This window comes from Galeopterus variegatus, unplaced genomic scaffold (genome assembly GCF_000696425.1).
Source record: "Galeopterus variegatus unplaced genomic scaffold, G_variegatus-3.0.2 Scaffold3251, whole genome shotgun sequence".
Lineage (NCBI taxonomy): Eukaryota > Metazoa > Chordata > Mammalia > Dermoptera > Cynocephalidae > Galeopterus > Galeopterus variegatus.
This window is the reverse complement of record NW_007729362.1, coordinates 123789-143328: the sequence shown is the minus strand read 5'-3', so window position 1 is coordinate 143328 and position 19540 is coordinate 123789. Positions and strand designations below refer to the sequence as shown.

At 43.4% G+C, this 19540-nt stretch overlaps 1 protein-coding gene across 1 annotated transcript in view; it reads right to left on the bottom strand.

Moving 5' to 3' along the window:
* LOC103600145 (alpha-1,6-mannosylglycoprotein 6-beta-N-acetylglucosaminyltransferase A) overlaps positions 1 to 19540 on the bottom strand; it is a gene marked incomplete at its 3' end in the record, with an annotated part of 135550 nt that overhangs the window by 93579 nt on the left and 22431 nt on the right. The window contains exon 3 of the mRNA XM_008584376.1: positions 8025 to 8189. Coding sequence (XP_008582598.1) covers positions 8025 to 8189 — 165 coding nt within the window. The remainder of the gene's footprint in view (positions 1 to 8024; positions 8190 to 19540) is intronic.

Below are 19540 nucleotides of genomic sequence, written 5' to 3'. Positions count from 1 at the left end.
CTAAGCACATAAACATGGAAATGTACAGGGGCCTGAATAAACAGCAGACTGTGGGCTGGGCTAGTTACTAGCAGGGCTGAGGCTCACTCAGCCACAGAAGACTTTACGACAGTAGCTGAAAAGTTAATGATCCAGAAGCTTTGCCTTCTGAACCCTCAACAGGAGAAAAGTTTGAGACAGGTTTCAGATGGCTCTGGAAATCCAAACCATGACATGACAAGGGTCTCAAGTAGCCAGATGTATTTTATCTGCTTGCCTAGAATCTAGGGACCCTCTCCCTCATTATGAAATCTCAGGGGTGACCCATATGACCGAGGCCTCACCAATCAGGATGCCACATGTCACTGGGCACTCTGATTGGATCATGGATAGGCACAGAGCCCAGGCTGAGCCAGTCAAAGCCCTCCAACAGAGTTGTCAAAACTCCCAGGAAAGAAGCACAATCTTTTCACTGGGATTGAGAACTAAAACCTAGAACTTCCTTGGGACCATGTGTCCCAACCCTGCAAAGATGGCCTGAGAATGAAGGCAACGCAGAAGACAGGTCATCTGAGGTTCCTGAAGACAGTTCCCATGTCTGAATCTAGCAGCATCATCCCTTGAACTTTCCAATTACTTGAGATCCAAGTTCCCTTTTTCTTTAAGCTGATAATGACCTAGGGTGTTTTGCCTCTTGCAACAAAGAGATTACTGACAAATACATGGATTTCCTGATAAGCCTTTAAATATTAATATTAGAGAGACAGAAAGGTCAATTTAGAAACTCCAAGTTTAAAGCACTCACATGAAAATACGTACAAAAATATTTTCTAATCTATAAAACACTAAACAAAAATCAATTTCACTATCAGTGATAATATCTGAATAACTAGTCACTGCAATGTTCCATTTTTATGTTAATATTACAAGTGTGTAACTTTTAGACTATTAACTGACAAATGCTCACTTAGTGACTTTGTGCCAGGCATGTTTCTAAGTACTTACCTCACTTAATCTTCATAACAATCCTGTAAAACGGGCACTACTATTATTTCCCCCATATTACAGATGAGGAAACTCAGCCCTAGGAAGGGTGAGAAACTTGCCCACACAGCTATGAAGTGGTGGAGCCAGGATTAGAACCAGGGCAGTCGAGCTCCACAGACACTGCTTTTCACTGTTCCTTCTCTCCTGAGCACTAGAACCAAAGTTTCAACTGCCTTGAAACCAATATTCCCAAACAAATGGCTTGTGGCAAGGTACTATACCTCCCTAAATCCACGTTCACACATGGCTACTGTCTTCACAAAACCTGTTGTCTTTGCTGGGTTGTTTCCTTAACAAATGAGTCACCTGGTCATCCCTCAGGCGACAACCTTGGGAATCATCATGATGGCTTCTCTCTTCCCTTCTTCCATGGCCTTCCAGTGTTCTCATCATGCCAGCTGCACCCTGATGTGGATCTCAAATCCCATCCCACACCGCTTCTCTCTGGGCCTCATGCACATGGCCAGTGTCAGGCCTTCTTCTCCTGCCGGGGTCAACTGAAATCTCTCAACTGGCTTCTGATCAGACCCTTTCACATGCATGTCACTTCCACATGGCCATTAATTATTCCCCAAAATATAGCCCTCCTCAATTCATCCTCCTGCTTTAAACTTCTCATCAGCTGCCACTGCCTAAACAGCAAAATAGAAATGCATTAGTTTTACACTGAAAACTCTTCATAAATCCCCCAACCTACTTTTCCAGTCTCATCTCCTTCAATATTGCTCTAAATATGCTGTGTAGGGTATTTTATGCTGTAAAGTAGATCTTTGGAGACCTGTCTTGTTTTCCTTAACTTAATTTACTCTCTCATATCTTGATAATTATATATTCTGCTTAGAATTAATAAAATGGAATTTCTTCCAAAACATTCTGCAATTTAAATCTACTCAAGACTACTTTGCACCATCATTATTTTGAATTGGTGGTTCTTTCATAAAAAGAAATAATTACCTTGGAGTAAAATGCACATTGCTAAAAATGCACTGGTTATGGGCCAGGAAAGTAGTTTCTTAAGGTCAGGATTCCAAAATAGTCTTCTGGGAGTTTATAAAACCTCTTTCTCTGGAGGCCTCAAAGACCAGTTGCAAAGCTAAAGAAGTGAGGGATGGGAGGGGGCTTGCAAACAGCCTTGCTAGGAAGAGGGAAAGAGACTTTAGGTCTCAGCTGACCAATCAGGAAATCTCAATATCTGCTCAGGCATCTTTCTGCACTAACCATAAGTGGGCATACCTGGTGGTACCAGATTCCAATAATACCTCTAGATCAGGGTTTCTCAACCACAATATAATTGACATTTGGGGCTGGATAATCCTCTGTTGTGGAGGCTGTCCTGTATGTTGTAGAATATTTAGTACCATCCCTGGCCTGTGTCTATCAGATGCAAATAGCACTTCCCTAGTCATGACCATCAAAAATGTCTCCAGACATTGCCATGTGCCCCCCTTGGGGGCCAAAATTGCACACAGTTGAGAATCACTGCTATAGATACACAGCCTGGAAGGTCACATCCCTTCTCCTAAACTGTATGTTTCTTCTTATTACTATTAGTAAAAGTCAAAACGCCCTTGACCACTCAAAGTGAAAACCACACCAACAATGACATGTATTTTCTCCAAAGATAACAGAAGAACAGTTCCTGACAAGTATCCAAATATTTATTTCTGCCTTTGCAAAGAACTAAACAGAAAGTGACAGGTAACAGAACACATTTGTTCCTTGCTCACATTTGTAGGAAAGCACCCTGTAATCTTGTCTGCATCCTGTCTGTTAGCAGCATCTGGGGCCCCACTGACTGGCCGACATCTGACCCTGGAAAAGCCATCTGCTGAGCCACTGTCTGGGCTGGGAGCTAGGACACTTTAGGTACTACTTCAGCACAACTGATAACACAGGCACACAAACAAGGCAACAGCACAGGTGCAACTTAATTTCAAGGTCCATTAGTAGCACAAAGGGGGAAAAATTACACTTTCAAATGCAAACCCTGGAATTCAGGGACAGTTTTCAATTTTCAAATGGTAATAATAATAATAATTATGGTTATTGTTTGTAAGAACAGCATCCAAGTCCAAATATACTGTACTTCAATCCGAAATACTAGAACATGTTTCATGCAGCTGACATTTGAAAAATGGAGGGCTGCCTAACATTCAATTTGGACTAAATACCAGAAAACAGGCCGTTGAGTTTTAACTGCACCTTCGATTTTGTGCTTGTGTCTCCCAATTGACCTTGCAACTGTAAGTGATCATAAAACAAAGCAGACGCTATCATTACATTTCAGCTTTTAGCTAATAGTCAACACTGGCCAGTTATTCAGCTGCTGTTGAATGACAACTAGTTACTGAGTATAAATAAGAGCATATATGAGGGTGTGCATGCGTGCGCATGCACACACACACTGTCCTATAGAGGTACACAATGTTCCCATCCCCCAAAATATTACTATCAAGATTTATAACTATCATATTCCATAAAGCTTCCACAGCACAGAATCATCTATGTAAAGTTCAGTCATGACCAAAAAAAAAAAATAAAGGTCATGCTTCTTAGGTGGTGTCTGCTGAGGTCTGAGATACCTAGTCATACTTACAAGAAAATACCCATTAAGTATAAATGGAGAAGAGGAACCATGAGGAAAAACTCCTGGTGGTGAAGTCAACTGCTGTCCCCTCCAGTATCACACAATCCCTGTGAGCAGTACTTATTGGGTATCTTCAGGTGAGGCTTTGGACAAGATACTATAGGCAGAACAAAGATAAATCAGACACTGTCTTGCTCCTCAGAAGGCAAACGTTTTCATAAGATATCTACACTTTTTACCTTTCCCCCATATCAGGTGCACGGCAAAAAACTACAGACCCAATTCTATTGACTCCGTCATTTAAGATCACAAAAGTGGAGAAAGGTGAAGTCAGTCTTTCTAAAAAACAAAGCGTCATTCTGAAAGTAGATAATTTTGACAAGGGAGCATTCATGCCTTTTCAGGGAATAAATCTGGAGAAATTAATTTACAGTGTGATTGGTGAAAGGGTGGGGGTTTTTTGAAATCTGCTTTTTCATTTCTTCCATTCCCCTTCATCTCGACAAGATAAACGGAGCTCAAAAATACAGTTCAATCTGATTCTTGACTTTAATAAACTTCATTGGCACCTAAATTTCTCTGGAGGTGCTTTTGCTTTTATGGTTTTTTGAAATCTGCTTTTTCATTTCTTCCATTCCCCTTCATCTCGACAAGATAAACGGAACTCAAAAATACAGTTCAATCTGATTCTTGACTTTAATAAACTTCATTGGCACCTAAATTTCTCTGGAGGTGCTTTTGCTTTTACATTAACAAAAAGTCCAAGTGGTATAAATTTGGAAAGAAAAGCCATTTTGGATAAAAGCCATAGAGACCACAGCTGAAGAGAGAAAAGAAAGCAGACACACAAATACACACACACACACACACACACACAGCTGTCCCTTTAGAGAAAATAAATTTAGGGAACCCTTCTTCAACTGTTATGGTACCCAATTTAGAGGCAGTTTATAGCCAACCAGAAGATATATCAGCGAGCAATAAGACACAACAGTAAGCAATCAGAAACATCAGTGAGCAATAAGACAGCAGAGTAAGCAGTAAAAACACACCAGGGAGAACATTTCTGAGCAATTACCACATGGCTTAATGCAGGAGGGAAGAAGGAAAAACTTCACTCCACAATCATTGGAACCCCATAAAAATGAACTTTCTCACAGCTCCCTGAGATGACAGGAGCAGTCTGAGGACCGACAGCATTCCAATGTTTGGAGAGAGGGCAGAAAAGCCATGAATCAGTTAGAGTGCCACTCATGGACAAGGACCATCCATCGAAGTCCTCATCTTTCTTTTTGGCACCCTAATCTATAGACATGACAAATAGTTAAAGAATATGTACTGGTTAATTAACAAGATATAAAGGACCCTCCAGCCTCTGGGAGAAATAAAGGAGGATGCTCAACACATCTATATACACTGTGGCCAACATGGTGCATAAGAAAAGGATGGATCTGCACACACATACAAGCCAGCTTTGATAAAGGCCAGTCAAAGGAACAGACAGACAGAGAACTCCCTCATCAGATGGGTTATTAAATACCCCAGGAAACTGTCAGCTCTTCTTCTCCAGGAAACTTTAAGAAAATGGTCTTTTTACAGACTCATCCTTTTGTGATGATTTACAAATGAAAGCAGGAGAGATGGAGCAAACCCTCAGAATCTCTTCTCTACATGGTGCTAGAAGGTCTTAAGCTGAGCTCAGGGGATTCTAGTACCACTGGTTCCCCTCCCCCAGTACATAAACTCAGTAAAGTCTGTAAAGTCATTTACTTTTCAGGGAAGCTAAGAAGATTAAGTGAAGTCAGGTATCTTGGACAGTCAGGAAGAGTAACTCATGTTTACTGGATGGCTGGCTAGATGTCGGTTTCTTCTCCTTCCCTCCTAGTTTTTTCTGAGTCATAATCCATTTCTAGCCTGCATCTCCTCCATAAGTCTCCTCTGCCTCGATCCCACCCACCTTCAGAGTTTATCTTCCTGCAGGAAGCCTTCCACAGTCATCTCCACCTCATGGCAACCATAGTTTGTGTTATTTTACACATGTTTATTATCTTCCTAACGGACCGATAAAAGTGTGGTAGGTATTGTGTATTCCACACCCACAAAAGATACAAAGGTGTGATAATTAATAAGGTTAATTATAATTAATAAGGTTAATTATTACAGGCATAACTCTAATTTGCTCCCATTTTACAAAAAGGAAAAATAAATTCTTTTTTAATATTATTAAAATCACAACACCAATGGCACATTTAAAGAAGCTCCACTTAGAGAACATGCTCAAGAAATGTATGTTAATTGAGTAAACTAGTTCAATACATGGGACTAAGATCCTGCCTGAAAGAAGTAGCCATCGAGTCTCTCCCATTTCATTCCTAGAAGTTTGCCCAAGATCCTGTGCCCTCCAACTTGAAGCCTGGGTAGGGAAATCTCTCTCTGTGAGCCTGGCATACAAACAGGACAGCCAAAGGCAGCAAGATCCCTTATTAGGGGAGACAAGGACAGCAAACATGTTTATATGGGTCCCCAGCCTACAGAACAGAGGCATCAAGTTAAAGGCAGCATAGCCCACCCTATTTCCAGAAATACATAATGCAGAAAACTGATGAAATCAGATAGGACCTTTCCAGCAGCACTTGCTACTGGGGACAGGTGTGGGAGAGGGGAGACTGGAGAGGCATGGCTTCCATTTATTAATAAGCAGCTCAACACAGTGGGAGGTTTTCTTGTCTAATTACAGAAGCTGTTGGAAACTGCAAGGAATACAGGATTTATGGCCTAGATGACATTGCCTCTGTGCTATAATTAAGAGTTATTTTTAATACTTTTGGTTAGATACTTTGGATTATTAAAAATATATTTTGCAATTTAAAACTTGCTAAAAGGTAAAGAATGTAATAAAAAGATAATACAACCAGTTTGTAGAACATGAAACAATTACATGTTTTGACACTAGGAGGTAGGAAAGGAAAAGAATCTCTCCCACATAGGTCTGTATTTTTTTTGTTTTAAACAAGAAAGAAGGGATCAAGATAAAGTATATGAGACTAGATTTTAGCAATTTCAAAAGTAACCCAGCTACTTACTTTATCCATCAACCAGAGTTTGGCTACCATCCACCAAAAGTATAGACAGCTCATTCACAAACACTCACCCAAAGAACCTAATCCTAATCCTCAGGTTCTTCGTTTTGTCCTGGCTCCCTAAGAAATAGTCAACACCCTAACAAGAGCAGTCCTGGCTCAAGCATAAGGATCAGAAGCCAAGCCCAGGGCAGTGTGATGGGGGAGGGGACCTAAGGTGGGCTGTGGACAATTATATGCTATGCACAAGTTGGGTTTTGTTTTGTTTGGTTTTTGGGACCTAAGGTGGGCTGTGGACAATTATATGCTATGCACAAGTTGGGTTTTGTTTTGTTTGTTTTTTTTTTGTTTGTTTGTTTTGTCTTTTTCCGTGTCCGGCAACGGATTGCAACCCTCAGTGTCGCCCCCGTACCGGACCGGGACCGGCAACGGAATCGCAACCCTCGGTGTTGCTCCCGCGCCTCGCTCAGCCAGTGAGCGGGAACCGGTCTGTATGTGGGATCCGAACCCTTGGCGGGAGCGCCGCTGCGCTTCCCAAGCAGCGCACTATCCGGCAACGGGATCGCAACCCTCGGTGTTGCTCCCGCGCCTCGCTCAGCCAGTGAGCGGGAACCGGTCTGTATGTGGGATCCGAACCCTTGGCGGGAGCGCCGCCACGCTTCCCAAGCGGCGCACTATCGCAGTGCGCCACCGGGCCGGCCCTGGGTTTTGTTTTTAACCCATTTCCCTTCTCTCATCCAAGATTCCAGTTTCAACAAATCCAAAATCATTTGGATGCCAGACAAAATGCATCCCAGTGGGAACTGCATGGTGGTATCCATAAGTGGCTACAGAATTTGGCCAGGATCAGGCGAGGGCCATTTATCTCCTAAATGTCATTTCCAATAGTTATATTTCTATATATACACAAAGGAGGCATTTTCTGCAATGGTGGCTCTACTACAACAAGAAGATAAGAAATTATTATGTATAACAGACTGCTGAAATTGTCTGAGGGCAGTGGGAAGGAGGAAGGAACTCTAATTGGCATGAACTTCTCAGATAACCTCTATATTTCATTTAATCCATGCTATGAATCTTCTCATTAGAACTGAATTCCAGGAGCTCATTATGTGCAAATGTGTCACAGAGACCACCGGACACTACACATCCTGGTGAGATGATAAAAACGTTTCAACATCTGTTGTTCAAAAGTAAATTTAAACTTATCTTTACAATGGCCATACCAAGTTTATGGAATTTATATTATACCAACACAAACCACTGTACTCCTTGTTTGAGTCCAAAGCAGGATTTTACTCCAGGTTAGAGCTCAGAACTGCCATTCTTACCTGCCACATTAATTTTCTCAAGTGCTACCAAGCTGGGAACAGCTGTGGTGGAGTTGGTCGAGTTTGTTCCTGTGCCATTGATAACGAGATTGTCCACCTTTGACTCTAACTTGCCAATGCGCTGCAAAATGTTATCCAATAGCACAGCAAGAGTCTTCTTTAGATCTGTAAAAGAAAACACAGATAATTTTAAGATTCTTTGGCCTCTATCTGTCCAGCTCTCTCTCTAATACAGAGAATGATACTTCTCAAATGTTTCTCAAGTGACACAAAAGACCTGTCCTAACAAAGCACATCTTAAAGATAAAAGGGGACATCTTCAACTGGCCCAGACCCTACTAAACAAACCAGTCTGTTGAAGAATGCAAGTCTGGTGAAGAATGACATTATAAAATTTCCAGCTACTTGACTGGTAGAGAAAACTGTTACTTAGCATCCTACCATAACACTGTGTTCAATTCCTCCTCCTTACAGTACTATGGTTACTGACACACAGAATCACAACTCAAAAATGCAGCAAGGTCCCAAAGCAGCTTCTGGATCAAGATCATTGTTATTTTTAGTGTTGTGTACTCTAACATGTCCCATTTTTTTTTTTTTGAAAAACGTTTATTTCTGTTGGTTACTCATGGGAGTACTTAATAAAAGTTCTAGATTTCCAGGCTTGCTAGATAACCCAGACTATAATCAAATTTAGAAAAATACTTAAAGACTAGGGTCATTCATTCATTTACAAATATTTATTGAACAACTACTACATGCCAAGTATTGTTTTATTTTTATTTTTATTTTTTTTTAAAAAAGATGACCGGTAAGGGGATCTTAACCCTTGACTTGGTGTTGTCAGCACCACGCTCAGCCAGTGAGCAAACCGGCCATCCCTATATAGGATCCAAACCCGTGGCCTTGGTGTTATCAGCACCTCACTCTCCCGAGTGAGCCACAGGCCGGCCTCCAAGTATTGTTTTAGATGCTGGGGATATTCTCTCATGTTATTTACATTTAACAGTTGATTCCCTTTCTTACACATCTGACTGTATGTTAAAGAGTAATGCACTTCCCTCTGGATAAATTACAGGAACACTGTCTTCGCCCCTACACAAGCATTTCAGTTTGTACTCAAGATATTCACACACACACACACACACACACACACAATGAACTTAGATCCTCTCCTCTGGAAATTCATAATGAAAGAAAGACATACTGACTTGTAAATGTCAGAAAGCAGATGGACAACAGGATAGCCATCCGTGTCAACAGGATCCAGACCCATTTATGGATAGGGAGCAGGCCAGGGGAGAAGTACAGTATGGGCAGAAGGACACAGAAAAGCCCTGAGTTAAGACAAATGAAGTTGCCACTTTCTATTCCGCTGGGAACAGAGCAAATTGTTGCTTCTGAGCAGATGCTCTGATCGGCCGGGGAAATAAACACACACCTAGTCAATTCACCAACCCAGACCACAGCCAGTGAACCTTGGCAAAGCTGCATCCATGCTGTCCCACTTTGCCAGGTGAAGAGAGAAACTTCATGAGAATAGAAACATAGGTATGTAATTAACATCAGAGTTGCATTCTTAGTAGTTTACAGACAGCATCACTTGAGCAGACTAAAAACTATAAACAGAAACAAAACCCACATCTTTATTCTGAAAGCCTGGTTCTTTCTATCCTGAAAGTCTGGTTCTTGGAATAATCTCACCCCAACACCAAACATTAGATGTCTTTACAATGTCAAGATCTGCAGCAGCTTGTTCATTCATTCACTCTAACAAATACCTGACTAGGCCCATTTTTTGCTATTCAGTGTGTATTTATCTTAACTATAGGTACCTACAGGTATTGCAAATTTTTTTTAAAAAATTTCTGTATATTATGTTTTAACATCTTTAAAATCCTTTCTGGCTGCAGAGAGACTGCCCCTCTAGGACTAGCCAATTCTTAAAGATAACTAAGGGCCCAGCCCCAGGAGCCTGTCTTTGATAAGCAAACTAACCAATCCAGAGCCTTATTTCCTTATCTGGCCCCTGTACCCCAGGAGGCAAAATTCCTCTGCTTAATCATCCCAGAGCCAGGTGCCACGCAACTAGGGACCACCCCTGTAGCTACAGCCCCACCGAAATTATTGTCTTTGATAAGCAAACTAACCAATCCAGAGCCTTATTTCATTATCTGGCCCCTGTACCCCAGGAGGCAAAATTCCTCTGCTTAATCATCCCAGAGCCAGGTGCCACGCAACTAGGGACCACCCCTGTAGCTACAGCCCCGCCGAAATTATTCAAACTAGCCCATCTTAAACTGTTCATCTGTGCTTAATCATCCCAGAGCCAGGTGCCACGCAACTAGGGACCACCCCTGTAGCTACAGCCCCACCGAAATTATTCAAACTAGCCCATCTTAAACTGTTCATCTTCTCTGCCTTTCCCACAGAAATCTCCATAAAGTCTGCAGCCTAAACCTTCCCTCACTCCTGTCTTCTGCCTCCTGACCAACCTGGTGTCTTCCCCATGTGGCCCTTCCTGCCTTGGTGTGCCATGCCTGTCTCCAGAACCTATGAGTATAATCAACTTTATTTTCCCCCATGAGCCTCTCTCCTCTGTTTCCTTTTGCGGTCACACCTGACTGACCATCTCATAAAAGAATTATGAAACATACACAAGCTGGCCACAGCATTGGAGCAATAGGGTTAAAGTTATGATTATAACAAAGAAGGTGGAAGGGAACTAATATTTCCCGAATGCCTGTTATATGCTAGGCACACATATAAGCAACCCTGTTTTATCTTCACATCCTCCCTGTGAAGTGGGTATGACTGCATTTTACAGATGAGAAAACCGAGGTTCACGATCTACCCAGAAAAAAGACACCAAGTGTGAAGTTGAGAATCTTTCATCCACAGCATAGTGGCTGAGGGCCCGGACATTGGAGCCAGACTTTCTGGGTTTGAGTTCCTGGCTCTACTATTCCATTTCCTTATCTGAAAGGAGTGATATGAATAGCTTTCCTTCTTTGGGGTTGTTATGAGGCCTTATTATTAATGAGTTAATTTTATAAGAGGTTTTTAAGCACTGCATAACTGTTAAACATAAAAACCTTCCTCTGGGAGATCCTCTCAGCCTTCTCAAAGAAATCCCTCCTTGGTGAGGCAAATCCTTATCGCTTTCTCCACAGGGCCATGAGATCACGCTCCTCTGGGGTCTGCAGCCCACAGTCAGCATGACTCAGTCTGGCGCTGGCATGGACAGTGGGAGTCGGTCACCTGCTCTGCTCTGTCACCGAGTCCAGTGCATCAACTGGCTCTCCAGAGTTCTGAATATTGTCAGAGGCCAGATGGGGGCAATTGTGCCACTGAGAGGTGGCTGTTCAGTTTAAAGAAATACTCCTCAGATACAGGATATCAACCTCCCCCATCTCCAGCCTCTTTGTCTGGAGACTGTACCACTAACCAACTAGAATCTGTTAAACACAGCATTGAACTACTACTGGCAACTGTAGTTAACAAGACACAGAAGCCCTGGCCCTGTAGTGTGGGTTAATTCAGACCACTAACCAACTAGAATCTGTTAAACACAGCATTGAACTACTACTGGCAACTGTAGTTAACGAGACACAGAAGCCCTGGCCCTGTAGTGTGGGTTAATTCAGAGTTTCTAAGCCTCAGCACAATTGACACTGTGTGCCAGATCATCATTTGTTGTGGGAGGTGTCCTGTGCATTTTAAGGAGTTTGACAGCATTCCTGGTCTCTACAGTACCAATTCCCCAGCTGTGACAACCAAAAAATGTCTCCAGACATCACCATACATCCTGAGGGGGACAAAACTACCCCCATTTGAGAACCACTGAATTAGGTACATTCTCCCAACCCTTGTATTCCCACTGCCCCTCTGTGGAGATAGAAGTGTGGTAAAGAGGCTATGGGATACGGAACAAAGAGGGAGAAGCCCATTCAGTGAACCTGCATTATGTGTGACTTCCATTCCCTGGAGGCAAACACAATGGCAAGTAGCAGCAGGGAAGTCTGCCTCCCTCCCTGTGGGAGAGCTAACAGAAGACTAGCCAGTGCTATGGACTTTCAAGGGCTGTTAACCTTTTGCCACAGGACTGCTGGATAGAGTTCCCAACCCATAGTTACTGACGACAGTCATTGGTGGAGCACATCCTGGGTAGAGTACAAAGCTGTCATATTAACAATTAAGAAATTTTCCCTCACTTCTCTAATTACAATCCAACAGTCAGTGCAACTACTCTCTTATTGACCCTACCTGCAGCAGATTAACCTTGTGACTGTGACATGGTGGCAATAAGATTCATGATGATGAGGAAGGATGTTGACACTCACCACTGTAAGACCACCATGACCACCACCTGCTGAGCTCTCTCTACGTGCCAGCCACTGTCCTAAGTGCTTCACATGGATTATCTCATTTAATCTTATCAAGGCAATATGAGGAACATGTGGTTGTTCCCATCCTCATTTTACAAATGAGTAAACCACAGCACAGAAAAACTCAGTGATTTGCCCCAAGTGACTGCAGACCCAGGATTCAAATCCAAACCATCTACTTCCAGAGCCATAGGTCTTATCCGCCATGCCACCCTGCCTCTTAGGAACCATCATGGACCTCCAGCAAGTATTTCTGCCTGCTTCTGACTCTACTTCTCAGGGATTAACCTCTGGAATTCTGCCCTGTGTTCTTGGGAAGTCATATCCCAAACCACCCTTAAGACGTACTGACGCCACTGTCCTGTGGCAGCTCAGTCCACCTGACCCAGTGTCACTAAACATCATCCAGCTGACATTGGAGACTACCAGATCCATCAAGTGATCCAAAACTAAAAAAATACTAAGTATCTGCCTTTCCATATCTTACACCTTAAAATGAAGACAGAATATAAGGCTACCAAAAACCTTGAATTCTCTAGGCACTTGACATGAGTAGGCATGTTTTCTCTCCCAATATGAAAATAAAGAGCTCACTTTCTACTCAAGCAACTACTTAGTCATCATTTCAAAGAAGTCCAACACAAGGTTAAAGATACTGTGTGTAAGATGCACAAGAACAAAGATGATGCCAAACCCATCTTAGTTTCTTTACCAACAAGGCACAGTGCCTGGCACATGATAGCATTCAATACGTATATGTGTTATGTAAGTGAATGAACGAAACAAATAAATGAACTATAGTCCTCCTACAAATTAGGTTGTACCTTTATTTTTGCATTACATAGTTAGGCCTGCAGAAACTATTAACAGTTTTATTGCAATTTTAATGTGTTTTAGTCTTAACATTACCCGTTTATCCAATAAGATTGTACACCAAAGAATAATTTCTATAGAATTTAATGAGGATGAAAATATTCCTCCAAATTCTAGTATAATATTTTTATATTTATCATTGTGTTTCAGTTATTATGGAAGTAAAATGTGTCTTCAACAGGATTACAATTTAATTACTAATGGGCTTTTAAATTTGTGCTTCAGAGTCTTACAATAAAAATTTAATCCCAACATTACTACTGCAATTCTGTGTTCACAAAACTTACTATATACGATAAAGATGAGATCAAAGTAGTTGAAAACATTTTCAATGTCCCTCTGGGGAAAGTAAGCTTTGGTTTCTATCATGCCAGAAATTCTTTGATAAATGGTGAGGTTGATTAAACTGCATTAGAACAGGTGCCCTGACAGTTTCTGTACGTTTTCATTTCCAGAAAGCCATGACAATATGGGGGGTAAGAAAGGACTGGAAAGCACTGACACATCCATGAACAGGAGAACCAAAGAGACATCACCACCACCCACACCCTTCTCCATCCCTGTAATCCAAGGAAAAGGAATCTCAGAAGAAAGGAGAGCCTTGCTGACAGAGTGAGGTTTATAGATCTGTCCGCTAAAACCGAGACCGGGTGATAAAACTTGATTTCCCAAATCAAGTCAATCAACATTTGAGGAATTATCAAGAAAGGCCATGCCTGGGGGCCTGTTGCTGTCCTCCCCACTCCCCACCCATTTGCTTTGGGACATGCTTCTAGAGCAGTGGTTCCCAGCCCTGCAATACATCAGACTCACCTGACGAGTCAGAATTGCCAGGCCCACCTCAACACACTAAATCAGAATCTGTAGAACCCACCTGTCAAGGTTTCTGGGCACAGCCAAGGTTGAGATCTGCATTCAAGGTATGGCAGCCATGATTTGATGGCACAGAACCAACTGTGCAAGGAGCAAGGAATTACATCTGAGCTGTCAAAAATAATTAACATCTGTGCTTGTTCCTAACTCAAATCCCCTTTCACCATGGCTGCCCCAAGAGGCAGAGCGTGAACAGCAGAGCCAACGAGCAACTTTACTTGCTGCTCTGGAGAAACCGGCAAAGACAAGGTGTTAATGAGAAAGGAAGGTGCTAATGAAAAAAGAATTAACCTCGACCTCTTATTTCCCTCGAATGAAATGAGGGCTGTCAAGTTTCATCAATTATATATTTTTAAATTAATTTTTAAGTGACCTTTCCACAAAAAAGATAACAGTTATACTAATAATGAAAATACAGTTCATTCAAGGACATTCAAAGCAGTGCTATTTATAAATGAGAACAGTGTTATTTGTTATAGACAAGAACTGGAAACTACCCAAATACCCAACAAAAAGATTAAATTACATTATGTCTTCCATTCATAAGACAGAATAAATCACTAGATTGTAAACTCAGGGAGGACAGAGTCCAGGTCTGTCTTGTCTCTGTTAATTGCCACTAGCTATTAATATCAGAAGTTCAGTAAGTATTTATTGAACGGATAAAAAGGGAAAAGTATACAGCCATCAAAAATACCTAATGGCATGAGGAAATACAAAAGTTAGTTTAAAAAGCTATACATAAAATATGATCTTGATTTTTTAAAAGCACATATATATGCATAAACACACATATACATACATCTACCTGTATTAAAAAGGACTGGAGATAAATAAAATTTTTATCAGTGGTAAGATCTGAGTTTGGGGGTAAGGGATGTTTATATTCATAATTCTTCATACTTCCTCATATACTCTCAATTTTATGTAAAAATTCGCATTACTTTCAAAGCCACAAAGGCATTAAATGCTACTTTAAGCAGACATGTGGTACAATAAATTACCACTCTCAGAACTCAAAGATACTGCCCATAACTATCCTACCATCAGGTAGAAAAACACCTACCAGAAACATCTCAGCAACCCTCACTGCCTTATCCCATTTGGATTTTAAAGTCACGGGGTGGATAACTTGCCTGGATGTAAACTTAACAGATGTGCCTTTCAGCCTGCAGTTGAACCTAGAAGTGAGTATTCTACCTGAGGTGCTGCAGGCGGTGTCATTAGTACTTCAGGGAACTTTCTAGACAGCAGAATCTGAGAACGGATCCTATCTTCACTAAGTGCTTTATGGAATCCATGAATATCTAGAATGGAGTGCTTGGGCCATTCCTAACACCTAACCAGCTGCACAGAATAGGAGTCAAGCATTTTAGCCTTTTTTACAGAAGGGACAAGGACTCAGATGCTAAGAGGCCAGGCCCATTGTCCTGTAAGGTCCCCAACCGGACTCAGGGCCCCCATCTTCCCCATCAGGAAAGGGTGCCCTGCACACTTGCATGCTACTCCTTGATCACCACCCACACCAGAAGCATCACCACACCAATGCCCTGTTCACACACAAAGGTGAGCTCAGCCACATCTAGAGCTTATCTTACAGCCCACAAAGGAAAACATTTTAAAAATTTTATTATAGTAGTTAAACAAGTTGGATTTATTGCTTGTTGAACAAGGGTGACTGCACACCATGGGGAACTGTAAGTGTGTTCACAAAGACAGAAAATCTTATCTTTTGCACACGACAGTGACAATCCCATCTCCTTGTTCAGGATGGCGGTCGGTGGCAAGCCTGCCTTCCTCTAGAACACAGCCTGTTTCCTCTCATGTCTGGTCGGGCCCCACCCCTGTCAACTGTAAGGACAGCTGCATGAACAGGTTCCTGAAGCCCTCAAATGAATAACCAGCATCAGATCTACACAGACAGTTTGGTTGAGCAGTAACAGATACAGGCACATCCAGGCTAGCGTTAATAATAAGTAGTAATGAACGCACTTACTGATCTAAGTGCTTTAATAAACTTTATCACTTGTAATCCTTACAACACGCCTATGAGGTAAGTGACATTACATCTCCTACATTACAGAAGTGGAAGATGGCTTTTTAAAGACCAGTGACTTGCTCAAGGTCACACATCCAGTAAGGAGCATGCTCCCTCCTCCCCTCGCCCCACACAGAAACACTCTCCAACTGCTTCCAGAGCAAACAACAGTTCCCACATGACTGCGGGTAACAGCTATTTGGAGGCTCTTGGATGTGGAGTCCATAGGGAATTTCTCCTCATTTCCTGCTTCACTAAAAACATTACTGTGATTTTTGAATTAGTCCCAATCATAACTGTACCACACATAGAATCACAGAGTCCTGTACAGGGAGGCTGCTACTATTCATTTGTGGTTCCTATTATGTGCCAACCATGACATGCTAAACCCTGGGGCACAGTGGGGAACAAGACAGACTGGAGTCCCTGCTCTTTTGGAGCCTACATTCTAAGCAGGGGAGAAGGATGGTGAGCCTAAATATGGGTTGCCAGGAAGCTTAAGTGTTACCAATGAGAGTGAGTGGGGTGGGGCCCACCTCCTGGGATGGGGGCCAGGCAGACTTCTCTGGAATAGACAACAGAAGAGGGAGTGAGGTGCAGAAAATGCAGAGGCTTGGGGACAGGAAAAAGTTTGGTCACCACCCAACAGCCTTGTCCTAGAGGACAGCTGTGGTGCCAAGGTAGACGTGAGAACGGTGTGGAGCTCTTCAGGGTGCCCCAAGCAGCATGTGGTCTGCCCAAACAGTTCTGACAGAAAAAGGGCACCATGACATGGTTGAGAAGAGGGAGGAGAGGGTCGTGTGTAGCTACGGTCACCAGGTTAGGCAAGAAACACTGAGCCTGAGACTAATCCCACATACGCGCATGCTCTCTCAACCCAGACTTGAAGCAGTGGTGTGAAAGAAAAGGCCTTTATGATGAGGGAAGTAGAAGAATGAACCCCATATTCTGATTTTATTCCTCCTGTCTGAAACGCTCCCCAGGGCCTCCTCAGAACTCCTGCCTGGCTGGGCTGGGTGTGCTTGTGAACTTGGCTAGTTTTCATGAGGATGCTGGGCGGGCTGGGCCTCTACCACAGGATGGCTGGAAAAGCCCCAAGCCTCAAGGAGGCCCATTTTAGGTTTCCAGCTTTTTAAGGCAGCAAGCACTTTCTGCCATCATACCAGCCATGTCACCGTAGAGTAAATCAAGTCTTCCTCAGACACACCAAACAGCTCAGCTATTTTTTTTTCCCTCCAGTTTTGCTCCAAGAACAGAATATTTCCCACAAGGACAGGGAGTTTCTGCTTTGGCGATAGTGGTTTTCCACTTTACCCCACAGAAGTCCCAGCCCCTCCAAACCCAGTCCCTTAATCGTATTTGTAGGAATGGAGGCAAAAAGAAAAAAGGAAATTAAGAAAACTGTTTACAAGCTTGTACCTCTACTGAAATTCAAGTTTTGACTTGTTTTTTTTTTTGTTTGTTTTGTTTAAACAGGAGAGGTGGAAAAAAACACTTGCAAAAGCTCTTGTCTGAACCTCGGAACATTATCTGGGTTTGCAACACAGGGCAGCTGCTACCCTTTCAGAGCAACTTTGGCAGCCCTAAATGGGGTGAACATCCTAGAAGCATCCCCGGCCAATAAGGGCCACAGGAAGCCCAAAGCAGTTACTACTGCCCTGCCCCCGACACCCATCCTGTGGCTCCTTCAGGAAACAGGAAGAACTTCCTTCCTGCCATGGATCCCAGGGTGAGGCATCCAGTGCCCTCCTATGACACGCTGCACAAGCCGCCGTTCTCAGACCTCACACCTTCCGCGCTGCTCCCGCCTCACGTTGCTCCAGCTGCAGCAACCTCGGCTCTGTCCCTGCAGTGCACATGTGGGCCTTAGGACCCGGCACACCCCTGCCTTCTGCCTGGAGTGCTCTGCCTCAGCTTCCCTCTCCCACCCGCCCAGCTGCTCCTTGGTGTCATTCGGGTTAAAAGACACCTCCTGGGAGGGGCCTTCACAGAGTTTCCTATGAAAAAGTAGCCAAGGGCCTACTTTGATCACATCCCCATGTCATTTTTTTTTCTGGCATTTATTGCTGACATTCTTGTTTATTATTTCTCTCCACCAAAAGAACGTAGCATCCATGAGAGCAGGGATTTTGTCCATCTTTTTCCTGACGTATGCACAAAGCCTAGAGAGCAAGTATCATACACCAGCCAATGACACAGACATTTCCCAAGGTGCCAACCTTGAAGGGTAAGGGCCAGTCAAGAGGATAGTCTAGGCCTAAGCAGCTCAGGGAACCAGGAGGCAGGCAGAGGTAAGGAAAGGCACGTGCCCAGGACCTGGAGGTCAGGGAGGAACCAGACAGCAGGCAGATAGGATATGGGGTGAGGCGTTGGCAGAGAAGCTGAGAACCCACAGCTGCAGTCTGAGCCAGTAGCCTTCCTGGGGCTGAGTGTCCCACTGCCCGGAGAAGCAAGCAGGTGAGACACGTCAGGGTTAATAAGGTGTGGACACACTACAAGGGGGAACCTTGTAGTGCCTCACCTCGCCTCAGGTTTCTGTTACTGTTCTTTAGAGAACAGAAGTGAACTGGGCCTGTCCTGTTAGATAAGAGGTGATCAGCGGGATCAGAATTTGGGTCAGGCCGTTAGAGACAGATCAATTCACCTCAGAAACAACAATGGTATTGACTGGGGTGAGTGGCACCATTCCTGTGACGTCACTGACAGGCATGGCCCCTGCCATGCTGGTCAGGGAGACGCAGATGAGGGTCCAGCTCTACATGTGGTCCAGCGGGATCAGAATTTGGGTCAGGCCGTTAGAGACAGATCAATTCACCTCAGAAACAACAACGGTATTGACTGGGGTGAGTGGCACCATTCCTGTGACGTCACTGACAGGCATGGCCCCTGCCATGCTGGTCAGGGAGACGCAGATGAGGCTCCAGCTCTACATGTGGTTGGTAGGCCGGAGCCAACACATCCTTCCCCAGGTTGACACTCCAAGAATGAATGTTCTGACTGTTCCACACAGGCCGCCTGGGAAATCTTCCAGGCACCACTTTTGAGTTACTAAGTCCTGAAAGAAGTTCAGAAGCCTCTTTCAAATCATCAAAACAAGGATGGGCGGGAGCAGGAAGAAGATACTCTGAAAGTTCTAGAACGGCTTAAGTACTCGTCACAGTAACAACGAGCTGCAAGTGCATGGTAGGCCCTGCCATGAACACCTCATTCAAGCTTCACGGCCCTGGTGAGAGGTACTGACACCCCACTTTGTGCCTCTGTGCCACACAGCCAGGATGGGGCAAAGCCAAACCACTGACTCCAAAATCCATGCTCCTAACCATTCCAACTCTTGACCTGTCACT